The sequence below is a fragment of the Petromyzon marinus genome, chromosome 65 (assembly GCF_048934315.1).
Source record: "Petromyzon marinus isolate PM22_M1 ecotype Great Lakes invasive population chromosome 65, UKy_Petmar_22M1.pri1.0, whole genome shotgun sequence".
Lineage (NCBI taxonomy): Eukaryota > Metazoa > Chordata > Hyperoartia > Petromyzontiformes > Petromyzontidae > Petromyzon > Petromyzon marinus.
The window spans coordinates 5,075,494-5,097,394 of NC_133731.1; the positions used below are offsets into that span (position 1 = coordinate 5,075,494).

General features: G+C 56.0%; 1 protein-coding gene across 3 annotated transcripts in view; it reads left to right on the forward strand.

Moving 5' to 3' along the window:
- PRMT3 (protein arginine methyltransferase 3) overlaps positions 1-21,502 on the forward strand; it is an 86,620-nt gene extending 65,118 nt beyond the window's left edge. For 2 of the 3 annotated variants that reach the window (XM_032977967.2, XM_076054276.1), the window contains exons 14-16: positions 1,984-2,034; positions 5,278-5,365; positions 20,810-21,502. In XM_032977967.2, the coding sequence (XP_032833858.2) occupies positions 1,984-2,034; positions 5,278-5,365; positions 20,810-20,919 (249 nt within the window). In that variant the 3' untranslated portion in view covers positions 20,920-21,502. Of the gene's footprint in view, positions 1-1,983; positions 2,035-5,277; positions 5,366-16,135; positions 18,373-20,809 lie in introns of those variants that run through there. The other variant, XR_012930311.1, reaches the window with a different exon arrangement.
- Positions 21,503-21,901: the final 399 nt, after the last annotated feature.

Here is a 21,901-nt window from a genome sequence, read left to right on the forward strand (position 1 = left end):
GTGTTGAGGTGTGTAGGTGTGGGGGGTATAGAGTGTGTAGGTGTGGGGTGTGTAGGTGTGGGGTGTGTGGGGTGTGTGTAGGTGTGGGGTGTGTGGGGTGTGTGTAGGTGTGGGGTGTGTGGGGTGTGTGTAGGTGTGGGGTGTGTGGGGTGTGTGTAGGTGTGGGGTGTGTGGGGTGTGTAGGTGTGGGGTGTGTGGGGTGTGTGTAGGTGTGGGGTGTGTAGGTGTGGGGTGTGGGGGGTGTGTGTAGGTGTGTGGGGTGTGTAGGTGTGGGGTGTGGGGGGTATAGAGTGTGTAGGTGTGGGGTGTGTAGGTGTGGGGTGTGTGGGGTGTGTGTAGGTGTGGGGTGTGTAGGTGTGGGGTGTGGGGGGTGTGGAGGTGTGTGGGGTGTGTAGGTGTGGGGGGGTGTAGAGTGTGTAGGTGTGGGGTGTAGGGGTGTGTGTGTGGGGGGGGTGTGGGCGTGTGTAGGTGTGGGGGTGTGTGTGGGTGTCGGCCTTCATAGGATGCTGCTACTCGCTCACAACACTTGCCCCAACGGTCTTTTGAGGCTACACGGGGGGGATTGTTGCCATTGTCTTTGCGTGTTGTGGGGAGCGGTAGTGTAGTAGCGGTGAGCGCGCTGCGCGATACGACACAAGGCGACCAGGGTTCGATTCCCGCTCACGACCAATAACCGAGGCGAATTTTTGAACCAGTCCTGGGCCCTCTCCGAAGGACGACTCAACCTCAAATAAGTACCTGGTGCGGTGTGTGAACATCGCCGCTGGGGGAGACAAAGGAGGCCGGGCGTGGTGTTGGCCACCCACCCCCCTCATGTGCCGTGCCGGCCTTGATAGGTTCTCACAAACAGCGCTTGCCCCAACAGTCTGTTGAGGCTATACGTGGGGGGGGGGGCGGTCATAGTGTCTGTCTTCGTGCGTGTGTCACCGATGATTCTCTCTTTGGATCATCGGTGACCAGGCTGAGGACCATCTGCTCACCGCACCTGAGAACCTGGTTTAGTCACAGCTGGGCGGCTGGAACACGGAATGGAACCCAGGCTCTCAGCGTCTCTATCCTCTTGGGACCAACACCAGTGGATTATTTTAAATATTTTTATTTTATTTTACCGTTTCATTATTTGAAACCGAACGCAGCTAAGCTCCTCCGATTAGCACGGTCGGCTCCGTATTGGTGCGAAAGAAGTTCAGCATATATCCATAGACTCACACATTGACCCATAGGCTCACACAGAGACCAATAGGCTCACACAGAGACCCATAGAATCACACAGAGACACATAGAATCACACAGAGACACATAGACTCAACACAGTTACCCATAGACTCACACAGTGACCAATAGGCTCACACAGAGACCAATAGGCTCACACAGAGACCCATAGGCTCACACAGTGACCCATAGACTCACACAGTGACCAATAGGCTCACACAGAGACCCATAGACTCACACAGAGACCCATAGACTCACACAGAGGCCCATAGACTCACACAGAGGCCCATAGACTCACACAGAGACCCATCGACTCACACAGAGACCCATAGACTCACACAGAGACCCATCGACTCACACAGAGACCCATAGACTCACACAGAGACCCATAGACTCACACAGAGGCCCATAGACTCACACCGAGACCCATAGACTCACACAGAGACCCACAGACTCACACAGAGACCTACAGACTCACACAGAGACACATAGAATCACACATGGACACATAGACTCAACACAGTTACCCATAGACTCACACAGTGACCAATAGGCTCACAGAGACCCATAGACTCACACAGAGACCCATAGTTTGTTGTCCTTCCTCCGCAACTCTGATTATCACGGTCGGCTTCGTACTGTGCGAAAGAATTTCAACATACACACGAACAGACGCACTCCCAACGACTTGAAATCCCACTACCCACCCCCCCCCCCCCCCCCGAGTGTGCATTGAACTGCCGTGACCCCGAGATGTTGTGTTTGTTGCAGGGCCTTGTGGGCTACTTCGATGTTTACTTCAGCAAGGACTGCACCGAGAAAGTGAGTCCAGTGACGTCACCACGGCACACATCGCACACGCGGACAAAGATCACCCCCCGGATAGCCTCGGCAGGGCCGGGGGGGCCAAGCGCTGTTAGTGGCGAGGAACAAGGCCGGCGCCAATGAAGGCCGGCTGCCTTTGTCTCTCCCCAGTGGCGATGTTTACTACACACCACACCAGGTGCTCGTTTGACGCTGAGTCGACCTAGGGGAGGGCCCAGGACCGGTTCAGATAACTGTCACCGGTGTTTGTGGCCGTGGATCGAACTCGGGTCGCCGGGTTCGTAGCGCAGCGCGTTAGCCGCTACACCACCGCCTCCCCACTCACATGCACACAACAACAACGACCGCCATTCACCACTAAGTGGCAGTGACGTCACCACGGCGCTTGTGCCAGGCTAGGTGCACTTTAATGCCACGTGAAGTGTCGAACACCCGCTGGCAGGAGGTCACGGGACAGACCCAGGTGCCACGGGTTGACCGACTGTGATGACTGACTGATGCACCACATGTGCCCCCTACTGTGCCAGCAGTTATACAGACACACACAGAGACTTATAGAGACACACACAGAGACTTATACAGACACAGAGAGGCAGTTATACAGAGAGAGACAGACAGAATTATTCACACCGTTGCACATGGCACACACGCATGCCGTGTTAACAATTATAATTTACGTATGGACTGAACTAATTTTTATTTTACCAGGTAAGGCCCCACTGAGCCGTGTGGCTCTTTTTCAGAAGTGACCTGGCCACAAATGATAGCTCAACGAAGTGGCTTGTCGTCATCATCACGTGGACATTGATAGCAGCTGCCAAAGACTCTCAACGCGTGGTGACGTTGATTCTAAATGTGGAGGAGGAAAAACCGGAGGACCCGGAGAAAAATCCACGCGACCAGGAGAGAGGCACCGCACAGCAGGCGTCAGGGGTCAGTATTGAACCCACGACCTCCTGTATACCAGGCGAGGTAGTTAACATCTCCTAGCCACCGTGATGATGATGAGAGAGGCAAACTCTAAATATACAGCAGGCGTCAGGGTCGGGATCGAACCCACGACCTCCTGTACACCATGCGAGGTAGTTAACATCTCCTAGCCACCGTGCTGATGATGGGAGACGCAAACTCCAAATATACAGCAGGCGTCAGGGTCGGTATTGAACCCACGACCTCCTGCATACCAGGCGAGGTAGTTAACATCTCCTAGCCACCGTCATCATGATGAGAGAGGCAAACTCCAAATATACAGCAGCAGGCGTCAGGGCCGGGATCGAACCCACGACCTCCTGTATACCAGGCGAGGTAGTTATCCAGGAGAGGCAAGTTGAGTCTTAGCACTCGTTTTCAGGAGGGTCCTGCCACTACGTTGGGGTGTTCATTTTCAAGATGTTTTAAACCCCAAATGAATGACGGGTCGTGTTTATTATGATGATTATTATTAACGTGGGAAGAGGAGAAAACCAGATACACCCGGAGAAAACCCCCACGTCTCACGCGAGGGAGGGAGCAACGCTCGATCCCCCGTACAGATGGCAACAGCCCATCTGTGTGTGATCCACTAACCCTCGCAGCTGCTGCTACCTCCACAGAGATGGATTATAGGCATTGTAGCAACCATTAGAAGGGGAAAGTGGCGCGAGTATGTGTGTACATCTTTAGATGTTGTATAATCTCCTGTAGATGTAGATGCCACTGGTTCTTCACGTTCTGCAGATGTAGATGCCACTGGTTCTTCACGTTCTGCAGATGTAGATACCACTGGTTCTTCACGTTCTGCAGATGTAGATGCCACTGGTTCTTCATGTTCTGTAGATGTAGATGCCACTGGTTTTTCATGTTCTGCAGATGTAGATGCCACTGTTTCTTCATGTTCTGTAGATGTAGATGCCACTGGTTCTTCACGTTCTGTAGATGCCACTGGTTCGTCATATTCTACAGATATAGACGCCACTGGTTCTTCACGTTCTGTAGATGTAGATGCCACTGGTTCTTCACGTTCTGTAGATGTAGATGCCACTGGTTCTTCACGTTCTACAGATGTAGATGCCACTGGTTCTTCACATTCTGCAGATGTAGATGCCACTGGTTCTTCACGTTCTGCAGATGTAGATGCCACTGGTTCTTCACGTTCTGCAGATGTAGATGCCACTGGTTCTTCACGTTCTGTAGATGTAGGTGCCACTGGTTCTTCACGTTCTACAGATGTAGATGCCACTGGTTCTTCACGTTCTGTAGATGTAGATGCCACTGGTTCTTCACGTTCTGCAGATGTAGATGCCACTGGTTCTTCATGTTCTGCAGATGTAGATGCCACTGGTTCTTGATGTTCTACAGATGTAGATGCCACTGGTTCTTCACGTTCTGCAGATGTAGATGCCACTGGTTCTTCACGTTCTGTAGATGCCACTGGTTCTTCACGTTCTGCAGATGTAGATGCCACTGGTTCTTCATGTTCTACAGATGTAGATGCCACTGGTTCTTCATGTTCTACAGATGTAGATGCCACTGGTTCTTCACGTTCTGCAGATGTAGATGCCACTGGTTCTTCACGTTCTGCAGATGTAGATGCCACTGGTTCTTCACGTTCTGTAGATGTAGATGCCACTGGTTCTTCACGTTCTGCAGATGTAGATGCCACTGGTTCTTCACGTTCTGCAGATGTAGATGGCACTGGTTCTTCACGTTCTGCAGATGTAGATGCCACTGGTTCTTCACATTCTGTAGATGTAGATGCCACTGGTTCTTCACGTTCTGCAGATGTAGATGCCACTGGTTCTTCATGTTCTGTAGATGTAGATGCCACTGGTTCTTCACGTTCTGTAGATGCCACTGGTTCTTCACGTTCTACAGATGTAGATGCCACTGGTTCTTCACGTTCTGTAGATGTAGATGCCACTGGTTCTTCACGTTCTGTAGATGCCACTGATTCTTCACGTTGTTTGTAGCGTTTGTCGCCCCCCCCCCCCCCCCACTGGACATTTGTCTGATAAAAAGCTTCGTAGCTCTTCGGATTTCTCCAAATCGAATAAAGGACCCTGAGCGTGTCTGCGTGTGTTTGTGCGTGTGTGCGTGCGTGTGTGCGTGTGTGTGTGTGTGCGTACGTGTTTGTCCGTGTGTGTGCGTGTGTTTGTGTGTGCATGTGTGCGTGTGTGCGTGCGTGTGTGTGTGCGTGTGTGTGTTTGTGCCTGCGCTTGCGTGTGTGTGTGCGTGTGTGTGCGTCTCTCACGGTGTCGCCAGGTCATGTTCTCCACAGCCCCTGGCTGCCCCGGCACGCACTGGAAGCAAACCGTCTTCCTGCTGGAGGAGCCGATCGCCGTGAGCGCCGGTACGATCGCCGTGAGTGGCCTGAGTGCCGTGAGTGCCGTGAGTGCCGTGAGTGCCGGTACAATCACCGTGAGTGGCCTGAGTGCCGTGAGTGCCGTGAGTGCCGTGAGTGCCGGTACAATCACCGTGAGTGCCATGAGTGCCGTGAGTGCCGTGAGTGCCGTGAGTGCTGGTACAATCACCGTGAGTGCCGTGAGTGCCATGAGCGCCGTGAGCGCCGGAACGATCACCGTGAGCGCCGGTGTGATTGTCCTACGCCGGGAACGATCGCCGTGAGTGGCCTGAGTGCCGTGAGTGCCGGTACAATCACCGTGAGTGCCGTGAGTGCCGTGAGCGCCGTGAGCGCCGGAACGATCGCCGTGAGCGCCGGTGTGATTGTCCTACGCCGGGAACGATCGCCGTGAGCGCCGGTGTGATTGTCCTACGCCGGGAACGATCGCCGGTACGGCAGTGCTCATGCACTCCGCACTCACCAAGCTCAGGCGTTAGCTCCGTCCGTCCATCCATCCTTCTCTCTCTCTCTATTCGTCCGTCCCTCTGTCCCTCTGTCCGTTTGTCTCTCTCCATCCGTCCGTCCGTCCGTCTATCCGACATGGCCATTGTGAACCCCAGAGAGAGTGACACACACAGACACAGACAAAGACCCCTGTGTAGCCTTAACGGACTGTTGGGGCAAGTGCTGTTAGCGAGCACCTATGAAGGCCCGGCACGGCACACGAAGGGGGTGGGTGGCCAACACCGCGCCCGGCCGCCTTTGTCTCCCTAGTGGCGATGTTTACACACCGCACCAGGTGCTCATTTAAGAGGCTGAGTCGACCTAGGGGAGGCCCGGGACCGGTTCAGATAATCGTCACTGGGTGTTGGCCGTGAGCGGGAATCGAACCCGTGTCGCCAGGTTTGTTGCGCAGCGTAGCGCTAACCGCTACACTACAGACACACACACACAGACACACACACAGACACACACACGGACACACACACAGACACACACACGCACAGACACACACATGCACAGACACACACACAGACACACACAGACACACACGCGGACACACAAACCCAAGGCTTGCCTCCAGGATCTCCGCACTACGAGCATCGCATCCATGCACGGCCATTATGAACTTCGAGAGAGAGAGAGGGAGACCCAGATCCTGCTTAGAACTGACGATCTCAACAATTAATGAACCTCCTGACAGAGACTCAAAACACCCAGGGCTTGAACGGATGATCTAGGGAGTTAACGGGATTAAGTGTCTCTGACACGGCCATTAGGAACCCGCTGGGAGAGAGAGGGAGAAAGAGAGAGAGTGGTGGGGGAGACACCCAGACCCAGGGGCTCGAACCCAGGACCTACGGTGCTGAGCCATTGTTCGACACGGCCATCACGACTCACACCCCGACCCCTCCGTAGCCTCTTACTGCCCGCCCACGTGAGCCCGTGCCCGTGTGCGTGCGTGTTTTTTTTTTCTGAACGGTTAGCGAGCCCTCGCTCGCGGACAAAAAAACACCGCTGACGATTATTGTCCGACCCGGTTCACGGGCCCTCCCCTAGGTCGACTCGTCCTCTCAAACGAGTACCCGGTTCAGCGTGTAGCAAACATCGCCACTGGGGAAGACAAAGGCGGCCGGGCGTGGTGCTGGCCACCCACCCCCCTCGTGTGCCACAGTGCCGGCCTTCATGGACGCTCGCTACTCGCTCACAGCACTTGCCCCGACAGTCTGTCGAGGCTATACGGGGGACCTTTTGTCTTGTGTGTGTGTGTGTGTGCGCGTGAGGTCGAGTGGCGCGCGTCTTTCATGACTCACTGGTTCGCAGACAGAGATGAATGTGTGCGCGTGGGCACACTGACGCGGCGCGTGTGTTCGCGTGTGTGTGTGTGTGTGTGCCAGTGTGTGCGCGCGTGTGCGTGTGTGTGTACCAGTGTGTGTGTGTTTGTGAGCGGTTGTGTATATAAGCGTGTGTGTGTGTGTGTGTACCAGTGTGTGCGCGCGTGTGCGTGTGTGTGTGTACCAGTGTGTGTGTGTTTGTGAGCGGTTGTGTATATAAGCGTGTGTGTGTGTGCCAGTGTGTGCGCGCGTGTGCGTGTGTGTGTACCAGTGTGTGTGTGTGTTTGTGAGCGGTTGTGTATATAAGCGTGTGTGTGCGCGCTTTTGCTTGTGTGTGTGTGTGCGTGTGTTTGCGCATGTGATGCACACGCAAGTACAACACACGACCTCTCTCACATGCACTCACACGCGCGCACACAGACAAATGCACACACAAGTGCACACGCGCGCACGCACACACACACACAACTTCCACGTGTGTGTGCGAGGCAGGACCCGGAGACTTTATTTATTTTGTATTGTGAGCAAGGAAAGGTTCTGTTATTTAGTGGAGTCTACGATGTGAGCTGGAGGCTGGGCGGGCGGGCGGGCGGGCGGGCCTGTATGGGAGGAGGGGGGGGATGTGGGGGAGGTTGAAATTGAAAGGCTGGTGGGGGAGGTACTGCGTCTGACGGGGTAATTTTATGCTTGAACGGGCACACAGTGTCTAGAGCCAGGGGTAGAGTCACGTGCGGGGAAGGGGAGGGAGAGGGAAGATGGGAGGTGAAGGAGGAGTAGGCAGAGAGGGGGTAGAGAGAGAGAGGGGTGGGGGGCAGAGAGGGGGGTAGAGAGAGAGAGAGGGAAGGGGTAAGAAGGAGGAGAGAAGAGCGTGAAATCTTTTGTGAAATCTTTCATTTAAAAAAGGGGGGCTGGGGGGGGGTTGGGGGGCACACGTAAAGCAAAGCGTTGAAAAAAAAAAACCCCGAAATGATGAACGAAGCAAAGTGCCGACTGCACCGGGCATCTTCTTGCTTGCTCTGATCGTAAAAAGAGAGAGAGAGAGGGAGGGATAGAGAGGGGAAATTGAGAGAGGGACAGAGGGAAAGGAGGAGATGAAGGGTGAGGGGAGAGAGTGCCGGACCAGTTGGAGGCGGGCGGGCGGGCGGGCGTGCGGGCGGTTTGTGAGACACGAGAACGAGGCGTAGCCTTAATAGGCGCTTGCAAACTGCACTCGCCCTTGGGACACCCGCCGGCGGAGGTGGTGGCACTTTCGCGCATCCACGTGCCCACTCGTGTTCTCGTGCGCGCGTGGTTATGGAGCGGGGTTGGATTCCAGCTCGGCGGCAGCGGCGGCCGCGATCGCCCCAACCCATCCCGCCGCCCCCTCCCCTAGGTGTACGCTCGGTCCCTTTAAAACGTGTAAGAACTGTCAGCCACCGGGGATACAAAGGCGGCCGGGCGTGGCTGTTGGCCAGCCCGCCCGCCCCGTGCCGGCTTGCGTGGGGCGGCTCCGCGGGCGGCACTTGCCCCGAGCAGCCCGGTCAAGGCTACGCGGGGCGCCTTTGTCTTTGTCGTCATTCTCTCCGCTGGCCATTTCCAGCGCGCTGATGGTGGCCCATCGATGCGTGTCAATGAGGCCGTTATTTCTTAATTATTTTCCTTTCTTGTGCCGCTATACCTAACGCCCTTCCCTGCCCCCCCCCTCCCCGCCCGCCACTCCCCTGGAAGTGGGGGGTGGGGTAGATGTAATTAATGACGCGTCCTGACCGCAGCTAACGTGCGCTCGCAAACTCGGACGGGGGAGCGTCTTGCGCGGCAACACCGCTCAGGGACGTCTCGGATGCCCCGTCGCTCGCCTCGTCACTCGCCTCGTCACTCGCCTTGTCATCCACCTCGTCGCCCACCCCATCACTCGCCTCGTCGCCCGCCCCGTCGCCCACCCCGTCGCCCACCTCGTCACCCACCTCTTCGCCCACCTCGTCACCCACCCCGTCGCCCACCTCATCACCCACCTCGTCACTCGCCTTGTCCACCTCGTCACCCACCTCGTCACCCACCTCGTCACCCACCTCGTCACCCACCTCGTCACCCACCCCGTCACCCACCCCGTCGCCCACCCCGTCACCCACCTCGTCACCCACCTCGTCACCCACCTCGTCACCCACCTCGTCACCCACCTCGTCACCCACCCCGTCACCCACCCCGTCGCCCACCCCGTCGCCCACCTCGTCACCCACCTCGTCACCCACCTCGTCACCCACCTCGTCACCCACCTCGTCACCCACCCCGTCACCCACCTCGTCGCCCACCCCGTCACCCACCTCGTCACCCACCTCGTCACCCACCTCGTCACCCACCCCGTCACCCACCCCGTCACCCACCCCGTCACCCACCTCGTCAACCACCTCGTCAACCACCCCGTCACCCACCCCGTCACCCACCCCGTCGCCCACCCCGTCACCCACCCCGTCACCCACCCCGTCACCCACCCCGTCGCCCACCTCGTCACCCACCCTGTCACCCACCTCGTCGTCCACCTCGTCACCCACCTCGTCATCCACCTCGTCACCCACCCCGTCACCCACCCCGTCACCCACCTCGTCACCCACCTCGTCACCCACCTCGTCACCCACCTCGTCACCCACCCCGTCACCCACCCCGTCGCCCACCTCGTCGCCCACCCCGTCGCCCACCCCGTCACCCACCCCGTCACCCACCTCGTCACCCACCTCGTCACCCACCTCGTCACCCACCCCGTCACCCACCCCGTCACCCACCTCGTCACCCACCTCGTCACCCACCTCGTCACCCACCCCGTCGCCCACCCCATCGCCCACCTCGTCGTCCACCCTGTCACCCACCCCGTCACCCACCTCGTCACCCACCCCGTTGCTCGGCCCGTCTTCCACACGTCCCTCCCGTGTGGCCCCGTACATCATCAGAATTCGAGAGTGCTAAATTGAGCCCGCTGCGTTAAACGTCGTTCCGTACTATGTGGCGGTCACGTGACGCGCGTGCGTGCAAGGAACGATGGGAGAGTGAGAGAGTGAGAGAGAGTGAGAGAGTGAGTGAGAGAGTGAGAGAGTGAGAGAAAGAGAGAGAGAGTGAGTGAGAGAGTGAGAGAGTGAGAGAGAGAGTGAGAGAGTGAGAGAGAGAGAGTGAGAGTGTGTGTGTGAGAGAGATAGTGAGAGAGTGAGTGAGAGTGAGTGAGAGTGAGAGAGTGAGTGAGAGGGAGTGAGAGAGAGAGATGGGGTGTGTGTGAGAGAGAGAGTGAGAGTGTGTGTGTGAGAGAGAGTGAGAGTGTGTGTGTGAGAGAGAGTGAGTGAGAGAGTGAGAGAGATAGTGAGAGAGTGAGAGTGTGTGTGTGAGAGAGATAGTGGGAGAGTGAGTGAGAGTGAGTGAGAGAGAGAGAGTGTGTGTGTGAGAGAGAGAGTGAGAGTGTGTGTGTGTGAGAGAGTGAGAGTGTGTGTGTGAGAGAGAGTGAGAGAGTGAGTGAGAGAGAGTGAGAGAGTGCAGAGAGAGAGGACGCGCTTCGTTTGAGCTCCCCGTGGTAACTTTATAAATCTAATATACCCTCTTCTAATTAATTTACTTTCTTCAAGTTTTTACTCAGCAGGAGTACGTATTCCGCCTTTTGCACACACAAGTAGTACTTTTTGTGTGTTGCTCTATTTTTATTTACTTTTTTTAGGCTTAACAGTTCAGGGTGAGGCCATAGCCTTTTGAAACACGGTGGTGTTTCTTAGGCGATGGGCTCAATCCCATAGTTAATTAAAGCATCGTTTTCATTTTTTACAGGTATTTTTGTGTACTCTACTTATTGTTTTTTTAAATTCTTCTGCTTATGTTTTTAATCTCAGTTTACGATTCTCAAACTATTTGAGATTTCTTATAACTTGTATTTTGTGTGAGCCACGGGGAGGCGCTTCTACACTGTAGCGCAGAAATTTAAGGCCACACAAGCAATTGTTTACTTTGAGGCTAAAGCAATCTATTAGTTAATGATTCCTTAACACACTGCGTTTTTTGGTTTGCCTCCACGAGTGTGCAAGGACTCTAAGTTATATTTATTTAACGATGAGTGAATGTATTTAATAAACACATTTTTCTAAAAAGTAGATTTGTTTGCAAAATACATTCATTTATTTAACACGCAAATGTATCATTAGATATCACTATCAAATTATTTTTTTTATTTACTGCTTCATAATTTATTCAATAAAAATAGTTTATTGAATAAATAACTATATCTCTTTCCATTCTTTTTTTCTTTCATTATTTTCTTAAACGAGGATTCTTTATTCATCCTCAGTTTACATTCTCTCAAGGGGTGTTCTGTACAGAAGCGCAGCACCACAGTCAGGTAGAAATTGAAGGCAGCAGGAACAGAATGGCCACCTACGCAAAGGTCGCAGCTGCCAATCTGCCTGGAGTCACGAGGCCCCCCACTAGGGCCTCTGCTCCAAGGCCAGCCCCCCCCAAGCGCGCAGCGACCACTGCCGCTGCACGAGAACGGCATCCGCCGCTACGCCTCGAGCTCCGTCACGATCGAGACGTACGTCGAGGCCCTGGCCGCCATCGTCCCGCCGGCCACCGTCACCCACGCCTCGAAGGTCAGCGGGAAAGCCGTCTTCTTCCTGACGACGAAGAAGGTGGCCGATTCGGCTGTCGAGAAGGGGATGACCGTGGGGGGACTCCACGTCCGGCTGGAACCCATCGCTTCGGTGGCAGCGCGAATAGTCGTTTCGAACGTGCCGCCCTACATCCCCGACAAGGCCGTGTTGGAGCACGTGTTGGAGCACGTGTTGGAGCACGTGTCCAAGCTGGGCACCATCGTGGTGCCAGTACGTGCCCTGGCACTGGGGTGCAGAAACCCTGCTCTCAATCACATTTTATCTTTCAAGAGGCAGGTGCACGTCCTGCTGACTCCCGGACAGCAGGAAGAGGGCTCGTTTGTCATTGTCAATGCAGGCATTGCCCATAGAATGTTTTATGCCAAAGATTGCATCAGATGCAATCTTTGCAAATAAGAGGGGCACTTCCGAAGGGATTGCCCTAAACCGACGACGGCGAGGGTCGGAGAAAAGAGCGGGGAGGAGGGAGGCAGAGCAAGAGGGGCAAAGCAGCAAGAGCCCCGATTGCAACAAGCCCCCCAACAGCCCACACCGGACCCGCGAGCCACGAATCCTCCTACACCTGAAGTCGTGGCCCCAACTTCGCCGCCTCAAGCGACAAATCGTAAGAGGAAAAATACAGAAGGACCCGGATCTCAAGGGTCAAACTCAGAGGAGGAACCCCTCCCAGACCTCGAACAGGAAGAAGCAGTGAAACCCCCCACACCAGGGGAGGAAGCAGAACAGCTGCCAGACGCCGAAGATGTGGTTTTTGCCTTCCCGGACGCCACGCCGAGTGACGTGCGGGCGGCGAGGAAGAAACCCGCCAAGAGGAAGAAGCGGCGTGCGTCTGGGGAAGGGTTTCTACAGCAGGAAACTGTGGACGATGAAGGCGACATCACCACGGAAATCGACCCGTCTACTGTTGTCATAGAGACTCGCTCCCCACCAGCTATACAGGAAGCCCTTGACCAAGAGGAAGAATCTTCTTTGGTTCTTTCGGTAAAGTCACGTAGAATGAGAATAAAATAATAAATTGATAAACTAAAATAACACAATAATATTCTCACGACGTTTCGGCCACAACACAAGCGGCCTTCATCAGGTGAAGGGACGAGACTGGAGGACAGTGCTGGAGTCTCGTCCCTTCACCTGATGAAGGCCGCTTGTGTTGTGGCCGAAACGTCGTGAGAATATTATTGTGTTATTTTATTTTAGCAATTTATTATTTTATTCTCATTCTACGTGACTTTACCGAAAGAACCAAAGAAGATGAATCCTTGCAGTCACGAAAGCTTTAAATCGAAATTCAAGAGGAAGAAGTTGGCGGAGAGACACTCACCAAGGGCAAGGACGAAATGGATGGGAATGAGGAGGAAGGTCCCCGTCCCACTGCTGATCCAATACTAGCGGAAGAGACACCGGGCCATCCACCCGAAGAGCCTGAACAGGAGCCATCCCAGGCCATCCCTGACACCGGGGGAGAGGGCGCCGCTGGGCCATGCGCCAGCTCAGCCGCTGCAGCTCTTCCAGCGGAGCCGGACGCCGAGGAAATCGATTCAGATCGGGACGACTGCTTCAGCATGGGGAGCGAGAGCAGCCAGGGGTCTACACTCCTTGACCCTCAGACTCCCCTGATCTCCTCGGAAGATCTCTGGAAATTCCTCGACGAGACCAACATGTGGAAGGACAGAGCGGACATTGCCTTGGCTCAATGGAAGGACAGCAAGGCAATAAAGGCCTCTGTGACTCAAGCAGAGAGACTCCTTGCCAAGCAGAGACTCGAGTCCCGGGGCAAGGAGAGGGCAAAGCTGAGATTTTTCCGCAAACAAATTATAAGGTGGGAGGCCACGGGGGAAAGGAACAAGCAATGCCTATGTACATCGGCTCCCTGAACGTGAACGGGTGCAGGGAGGCAGTGCGGAGGTTTTCCGCAAGGTCTCTTGCGAGGAAACACGCTGCCTCTGTCTTCTTCATTCAGGAGACGTATCTCACGGTCGAGGACGAGGATGACTGGAGGAAGGAGTGGGGAGGGGACTCCTTCTACAGCCACCTTGACAACACCTCCTGTGGAGTCGCGACCCTGTTTGCTAAAGGGTTTCATCCCGAGCTCATCACCCACACCGAAGTGGTGAAGGGAAGGCTGCTCGCGGTAACGGTCAGGGTGGGCGATGTCACCACCCACCTGCTGAACGTGTACGCGCCTGTGACCAACAAGGAGAAGATCCTGTTTCTGCACCTCCTGAGGAGGCACCTGGCCGGGATCCCGGACGACGAGTGCGTGATTGTGGGTGGCGACCACAACTGCACACTCGGCCCCCTGGATCGTTCAGGGGGACAGCCGGGGGGAGTAGGGCCTAAGAGGGAAATGCAGGGACTCCTGGAGGACGCCGCCTTGGTGGATGTGTGGCGCATACATCACCCAGGCCAACGCCAGTTCACGTACACGAGGACGAGGCGCGATGGCTCGGTGACGCAGTCCAGGCTCGACAGATTTTACATCTCTAAGAGCTTTGTGACGTGCGCCATAACGTCTGGCATCAGGGCGGCACCCTTCACGGACCACAACCTCATCGTGCTCCGTGTCAGGCTGGAGAGGGCCCGTGAGGGCGCGTCCCACTGGCATTTTAACAACTCACTGCTGGAGGATGGCACCTTCTTAGAAATGTTCGAGGACTTCTGGGAAGAGTGGCGAAAAACCAAAACGCAGTTCGACTCTCTGGCCGAGTGGTGGGATATGGGCAAAGTGCACACCAGGCTGTTGTGCCAACAATACACCTGGGGGAGCACCAGACTGAAGAACGCGGACATCACCAACATGGAAGCCCGAGTCCTCAATTTGGAGGGTCGCCTCACCGAGGACAGCGACCCTGCTCTTCTCCAAGAATACGAGGAGAATAGGGAGCATCTCAAAGGGCTACAGGAGGAGCAGACGAGGGGAGCGTTTTTGCGATCCTGGGTGAAGCTCATCACGGACCTCGACACGGGATCCCCGCTTTTCTACTCCCTCGGGAGGCAGAATGGGAGACGCAAATCTATGGAGTGCCTCTTTGATGGTGACGGTGTCCTGGTGCACGAACCCCAGCAGAAGTCGACCATCATCAGAGACTTCTACGGCAGCCTGTTCTCCCCTGAAGAAACATCGGAACCGGCCCAGGCGGAGGCATGGAGTGGTCTACCCACACTGGGGGAAGACGGGAAAGAGCTGCTAGAGCAAAAGCTCACCAGGACTGACCTTGACGCAGCTGTAAGAGGACTGGCCCCGAATAAATCCCCAGGGTTAGATGGGCTAACAGGGGAGTTTTACGCCGCTTTTTGGCCATCCTTGCGGGAGGACTACAGAGAGGTGCTGGAGGAAGCCTCAGTCACCGGGGTGATGCCTCAGTCTTGGAGGAGGGCAGTGCTCACTCTGCTTCCCAAGAACGGAGACCTGAGATACCTACAAAACTGGCGTCCGGTTTCCCTCCTGAACACAGACTACAAAATATTGACGAAGGCTCTCTCCCTGCGACTGAAAGGGGTGATTGCACAAGTCGTAAACGGGGACCAGTCCTACACCATCCCCGGATGAACCATCCACGACGGCATCTTCCTGGTCAGGGACCTCATCGCGGTGTCCCAGAGGTTGGGCATCCCAATCGCGTTTCTGGCTCTTGACCAGGAAAAGGCTTTTGACAGAGTGGACCACAAGTACCTGCTGGGAACCCTCAAGACCTTGGGTTTTGGGGATGCCTTTGTCCGAACGATCCGCCTATTCTACACCAAGGCGGAGTGCATGATCAAGATCAACGGCGCCCTCACTGCCCCGGTCAAATTCGAGCGAGGAGTGAGACAGAGATGCCCATTGTCGGGCCAACTTTATGCCCTGGCATTAGAGCCTTTCCTGAATCTCATAAGGCGGAGACTCAGCGGCCTGGTGCTGAGGGAACCAAGCATCAAGTTGGTCCTGACGGCATACGCCGACGACGTCCTCCTCATCCTGCGCTCCCTGGCTGATGTCGCCCTGCTGCATGAGTGCCAGGAGGTCTTTTCGAAAGCCTCCTCATCAAAAATGAAATGAACTGGCAAAAGTGCTTCGGCCTGCTGGCTGGAGAGTGGGACATGACCGAGTGTCCCGAGAAGGCAAAGGCCATCAATTGGAGCACAACATCGCTGCACCACCTGGGGGTGTTCCTAGGACCAGAGGAGGAATCACCGCAGAGGAACTGGGTCGAGCTGGAGGAGAAGGTGGAGGAGCGGCTGGGTACCTGGAGTCACCTGTGCAAGTTCCTCACCTTCAGGACAAAGACGTTGGTGGTGAACTAGCTGGTGACGTCCATGCTGTGGCACCGACTCTTCTCCCTGCACCCCCCATGAGCCTCGTCAACGCAATTCAGAAGCGAGTCCTCGACTTCTTCTGGTCGGGTGGAGGACACCGGGTCGCGGCTGGGGTCCTGGCCCTGCCACTGGACGAGGGCGGTCACGGGCTGGTGTGCGTGCGGAGTCAGCTGGCCACCTTCCGACTGCAGGATGCGCTGAAAGTTCCTGCACGCCGCCCCTGCACCGGCCTGGAGCGTCACGGCCTCCTGAAACAGCTGGGGGGTCTGCAGTGCTCCAAACAACTATTCTACATGGACCTGCAGGGCCTCCCACTGGGACAGCTGCCACCCTTCTACAGAAGCGTCCTGCAGACATGGAGCTCCCTCGCCGTCAGGAGGCTGAACCAACCGCGATCGGCCGAGGATCTGGTCTTCGAACCGATCCTCACGAACCCACAGACAAAGCTGCCATCCACCACCACCACCCCTGGCATGGAGAGGCGTCTCGCCAACGCGCGGCTCACCAGGATGGGAGATCTGGTGGAGCCCGGAACACGGGGCCGGTGGCTCGGACCAGCAGACATGGCCACAAAGACAGGGGGGCTGCAGTCGATCCGGGTGGCTGCCCGGATCCTGGCCGAAGCCAAGGGGGCCTTCTCAGCGGCAGCGGGGAGAACGCCCCCCATCGGCGTTGGGGATGACGAGGCCCCTCTCGATCCCCCTCCACCAGAGCTCTCAGTCGTGCCACTGCATCGCCAATGCCGACAAACGAAGGCGGATCACAACCTGTGCCGGCTAGAAGACCTACTGGAGGTGGCCTTGGCAAATGTAAAGAGGAAGGTGCTCTACTCCTACATGGTCCGGTTCCACCAACAGAACACCCTGAGGAGCCACAAGGACCATGCCTGGAGGAGAGCCCTGCCCTGCGTCTCTCCGGAGAGGCCTCGCTGGAGGCAACTCTACTCCAGCCCGACGTACAACCGCATCGGGGACCTCAGCTGGAGCATCGCCCACGGCACCGTCACCACCAACGTCTCCCTGGCGCGCTTCACCGACACGTCCCCGGAGTGCCGGTTCTCCCCGACGGTCCTCATCTTTGGATACCCGAAGGGCGACGGACCCCAACATCTTCAGGGGCTGGTCAACGTGCTCTTTGGCTACGCCAAGCTCGCCATATACAGGGCGAGAAAGGTGGCCCTGGAGGGGCAACATCCAGCCAGCAGCCTGGGCATCTTCCGCGCTCTGGTCGGAGCCAGGGTGTGGCCGGAGTTCCGCCGTGCACGGCTGACCCACGCCGTGGCGGCCTTCAAGGAGCAGTGGGCACTGGAGGAGGCCGTGTGCTCGGTGGCAGATGACGGTAGAGAGCTCTGCATGCAGATCTAAGCTACCTGTCTGAGGCCGTTTGACTGTGGGAAGGGCTGCGTGCAGAAGCAGCACTTGTCGTAGTTATAAAGAAAAAAGAGAGAGCGAGAGAGAGCCAAATGGAGTAGGAAGAGAGGGGGCAGAGAGAGGGGGGGGGGGCGGAGAGGGGGGTAGAGAGAGAGGAGAGGCAGAGAGAGGGGGGTAGAGAGAGAGGGGCGGGGCAGAGAGGGGTAGAGAGAGAGGAAAGGGGAAAGGAGAGAAAAAAGAAAAAAATATTTTGTTGTGTCTTTCATTTAAAAAGGGGGGGGGGGTTACATAAAGCAAAGCTTAAAAAAACAAAAAAAACGAAATGATGAACGGAGCAAAGTGCCGACTACACCGAGCGTCTTCTTGTTTCCTCTGATCGTAAACAAAAGAGAGTGAGTGAGAGAGAGAGAGTGAGAGAGAGTGAGAGAGAGAGAGCGTGTGTGTGTGAGAGAGAGGGAGTGCGTGAGAGGGTGTGAGAGAGAGTGAGAGAGAGGGAGAGAGTGTGTGAGCGTGAGTGAGAGAGTGAGTGAGAGGGTGTGAGAGAGAGTGAGTGAGAGTGTGAGCGAGAGTGAGAGTGTGTGAGCGTGAGTGAGAGCGAGTGAAAGAGTGAGAGAGAGTGAGTGAGAGAGAGAGTGAGAGCTTGTGTGTGTGTGAGAGGGAGGGAGTGCGTGAGAGGGTGTGAGCGAGAGTTAATGAGAGAGAGTGTGAGTGAGAGTGTGTGTGTGTGAGAGAGAGTGAGCGTGAGTGAGAGAGAGTGAGTGGCAGCAGCCTGCACATCTTCCGCGCTCTGGTCGAAGCCAGGGTGTGGCTGGAGTTCCGCCGTGCGTGGCTGACCCACGCCGTGCCGGCCTTCAAGGAGCAGTGGGCGCTGGAGGAGGCCGTGTGCTCGGTGGCAGATGACGGTAGAGAGCTCTGTGCATGGAGATCTAAGCTGCCCGTCGGAGGCCGTTTGACTGTGGGAAGGGCTGCGTGCAGTTGCAGCACTTGTCGTAGTTATAAAAAAAGAGCAAGCGAGAGAGAGCGAAAAAGAGCGAGAGCGACATGGAGTAGGGAGAGAGGGGGTAGAGAGAGGGGGGCAGAGAGGGGGGTAGAGAGAGAGTGAAGGGGGGGGGGTTACATAAAGCATTAAAAAAACTAAATAATGAACGAAGCAAAGTGCCGACTACACCGAGGATATTCTTGTTTCCTCTGATCGTAAAAAAAGAGAGTGAGTGAGAGGGAGTGATTGAGAGAGAGTGAATGAGTGTGTGTGAGAGTACATGAGAGAGAGAAATGCGAGTTGTGTGAGAATAGAGACATGAGTGGTAGGGGGAGAGAGGAGAGAGCGAGGCAGAGTAGTGGATAGAGGAGAGTGTGTGTTAGAGAGTCGGTGAGTATTGGGAGATTTATATAGGGTGGAGCGAGTGAGAGAGGGGAGCGAAGTGGGGATGGGAGAGTCGTGCGGTGCGAGAATGTCAACGCCTGGTAAGAGTGGAGAGGGGAAGGCGTGTGCAGTGAGAGAGAGCGTGGGAGAGAGAGAGTGGGAGAGAGAGAGAGTGGGAGAGCGTGGGAGAGAGAGTGGGAGAGAGAGAGAGCGTGGGAGAGAGAGAGGGAGTGGGAGAGAGAGTGGGAGAGCGTGGGAGAGAGAGAGCATGGGAGGGCATGGGAGAGAGCGTGGGAGAGAGAGAGAGTGGGAGAGAGCGTGGGAGAGAGAGTGGGAGAGCGGGAGAGAGTGGGGGAGAGAGAGAGTGGAAGAGCGAGTGGGAGAGAGAGCGGGAGAGAGAGAGAGCGGGAGAGAGCATGGGAGAGAGAGAGTGTGGGAGAGAGTGGGAGAGAGAGAGATTGGGGGAGAGAGAGCGTGGGAGAGAGAGGGAGAGCGGGAGAGAGCGGGAGAGAGTGGGAGAGAGAGCGGGAGAGAGAGAGTGGGAGAGAGCGTGGGAGAGAGAGTGGGAGAGCGGGAGGGAGCGCGAGAGAGAGAGCGCGAGGGAGTTTTAAAACCCAATTTTTATTGCTGCCAAGCAGAAAAAAAACACTGGAGCGGATTTCGATACAAGATCACGTCGAATACAGCATCGCGTGCGCGCGTCACAACACGCTGCCCCGCGGGCACATGTGTGCCTGCACGTGCCACGCGCATCGCCAACACCGTGCCGTCGCACACACGCCACGCGCGACCAACTAGGCCGGTGAAAAAGTAAAATGAAGAATTCTGTTTGCGCCGGTGCGGAGGGCTTGACCGGCGCCCCCACCGTTTGAAGACCACGCACGCGCCCTCCGGCATCGCGCGGCGGTACGCGTGCTCCAGATGGAGCCGTGCCTGGGGCATATTTGTGAAGGAGTGCAGTCGAGACGGAAGTCGACGGAGAGAGAGAGAGGCAGAGAGAGAGAGAGGCAGAGAGAGAGAGGCAGAGAGAGAGAGGCAGAGAAAGAGGCAGAGAGAGAGGCAGAGAGAGAGAGAGGCAGAGAGAGAGGCAGAGAGAGAGGCAGAGAGAGAGAGAGGGGGAATGGGAGGGAGGAGACGGGGACGAGAGGGAGAGGCAGGCAGCCGCTCTCTTATCAGGAAGGACACTCGGCATGGCTGCGCGTGGCGTTCCCCTTATCAGCTCTCGGGCTCCCATTCATCACAGAGACGCGCGCACGCACGCTCACTCGCACACGCTCGCGCACACGCTCGCTCACTCGCACACGCACACACGCTCACACGTGCACACTCGCAAATGCGCACACGCTCGCACACGCTCGCACACGCTCACACACACGCACTCACACACACGCACTCACACACACGTGCAGACTCGCACACACAACACACGCACACTCAAGCCCTTACGCACTCTCACAAACGCACACACACACGCTCTCTCACAAACGCACACTTGTACTCACTCTCTCACACGCACACTTGTACTCACTCACACACGCGGCGGTTATCTGAACCGGTCCTGGGCCTCCCCCAGGTGGACTCAGCCTAAAAATGAGCTGTACGGTGCGGTGTTTGAACATCGCCGCCGGGGAGACAAAGGCGGCCGGGCGTGGCGCTGGCCACCCCCCCCCCCCCTCGTGTGCCATGCCGGCCATCATAGGTGCTGCTCGCTAACAGCACTTGCCCCAACAGTCTGTTAAATGTCCCGTACGGGGGATCTTTGTCTTTTTTTTTGGTGTGCATTCGTGTTTAATTGTTACGTGCGTGTGCACACGTTTGGGTCCAGTGTGTCGTTGCGGAGAATCAAAGTAACGCGACAGTTAAACGCAATTGTGTTGAACCGATGCCGCTCGTGATATTTCATTTGTTGAGGCTGTAATGTGTGTGTGTGTGGGGGGGGGGGTGGGGGTGTGTGGATCTTTGTCTTTGTGTTGCAGGCTCCACGCTGGAAGGCACGATCAGCTGTCGCAAGCAACGCAAGGACCGTCGCTCGCTCGACATCTCGCTGACCATCGGCTCCGTGCGTGCTCGCTACTTCATGCAGTGAAATCCACCGCTGGATGAGACCCAGGAGGCAGCGCGACGGCCGTGACACCTCAGCCGGCATCGCCGAGGTCCTGCGTGAACATCTCGCCCACCGTGTGGTGCCCCCTGTCACCGCGGGCACCGTGGTTGGCGAGATGTTGACCACCTCGCCTGGTACGCGGGAGGTCGTGGGTTCGATCCCGACCCTGACGCCTGCTGCTGTGTATTTGCAGTTTGCGTGTCTCATAATCATCACGGTGACTAGGAGATGTTGACCACCTCGCCTGGTACGCAGGAGGTCGTGGGTTCAATCCCGACCCTGACGCCTGCTGCTGCTGCTGTATATTTGCAGTTTGCGTGTCTCTCTCTCTCTCGCCGTGGTCGCGTATGTTATTCGCCTTTGCCCCTCCAAACTTAGAATCAACATCACGCATTGAGAGTTATTTGGCTGGTCTACATTTCCACGTGATGATGATGATGACGACGAGCCACTTCGATGAGCTGTCATTTGTGATAGCCGGGTCCGCTTCTGAAAATGTAACAAAATAGCTCAGGGCGGCCTTACCTGATGAAATAAAACATAGTTTAGTTTTATAAAATCTGAACTCCAGCCTCCCGCGATTTATCCGGCTTGTCGAGTGTGCACCGTTGACAGTCTCGGCCTCGCCATAATGTGAAGACCACAGTTCTCAAGGGCGGAGAGTTGACGTTCTCACTCAGGTCCTGATACGAGGGGCAGGGACCAGACTACGAAACGACTTGAGGCATCGTAGCGACGTTGTAAGTTCGGGTCAAGATACAATTTTCCGTAACTCCCGAGCAAACAGGGGACAACCATTAGACGTCGTAAAATTACGAGACGTTGGGTGGTCAGGACCCGCTCGTAAGTCGATAGCGAAACGAGAATATGGCGTGAATACAACGATAGGTAACGTGATTAACAACATTCGTTAATAACCCCATCGCACGAAGCAATGAGATCATGGCGACCATGTTACATGGGG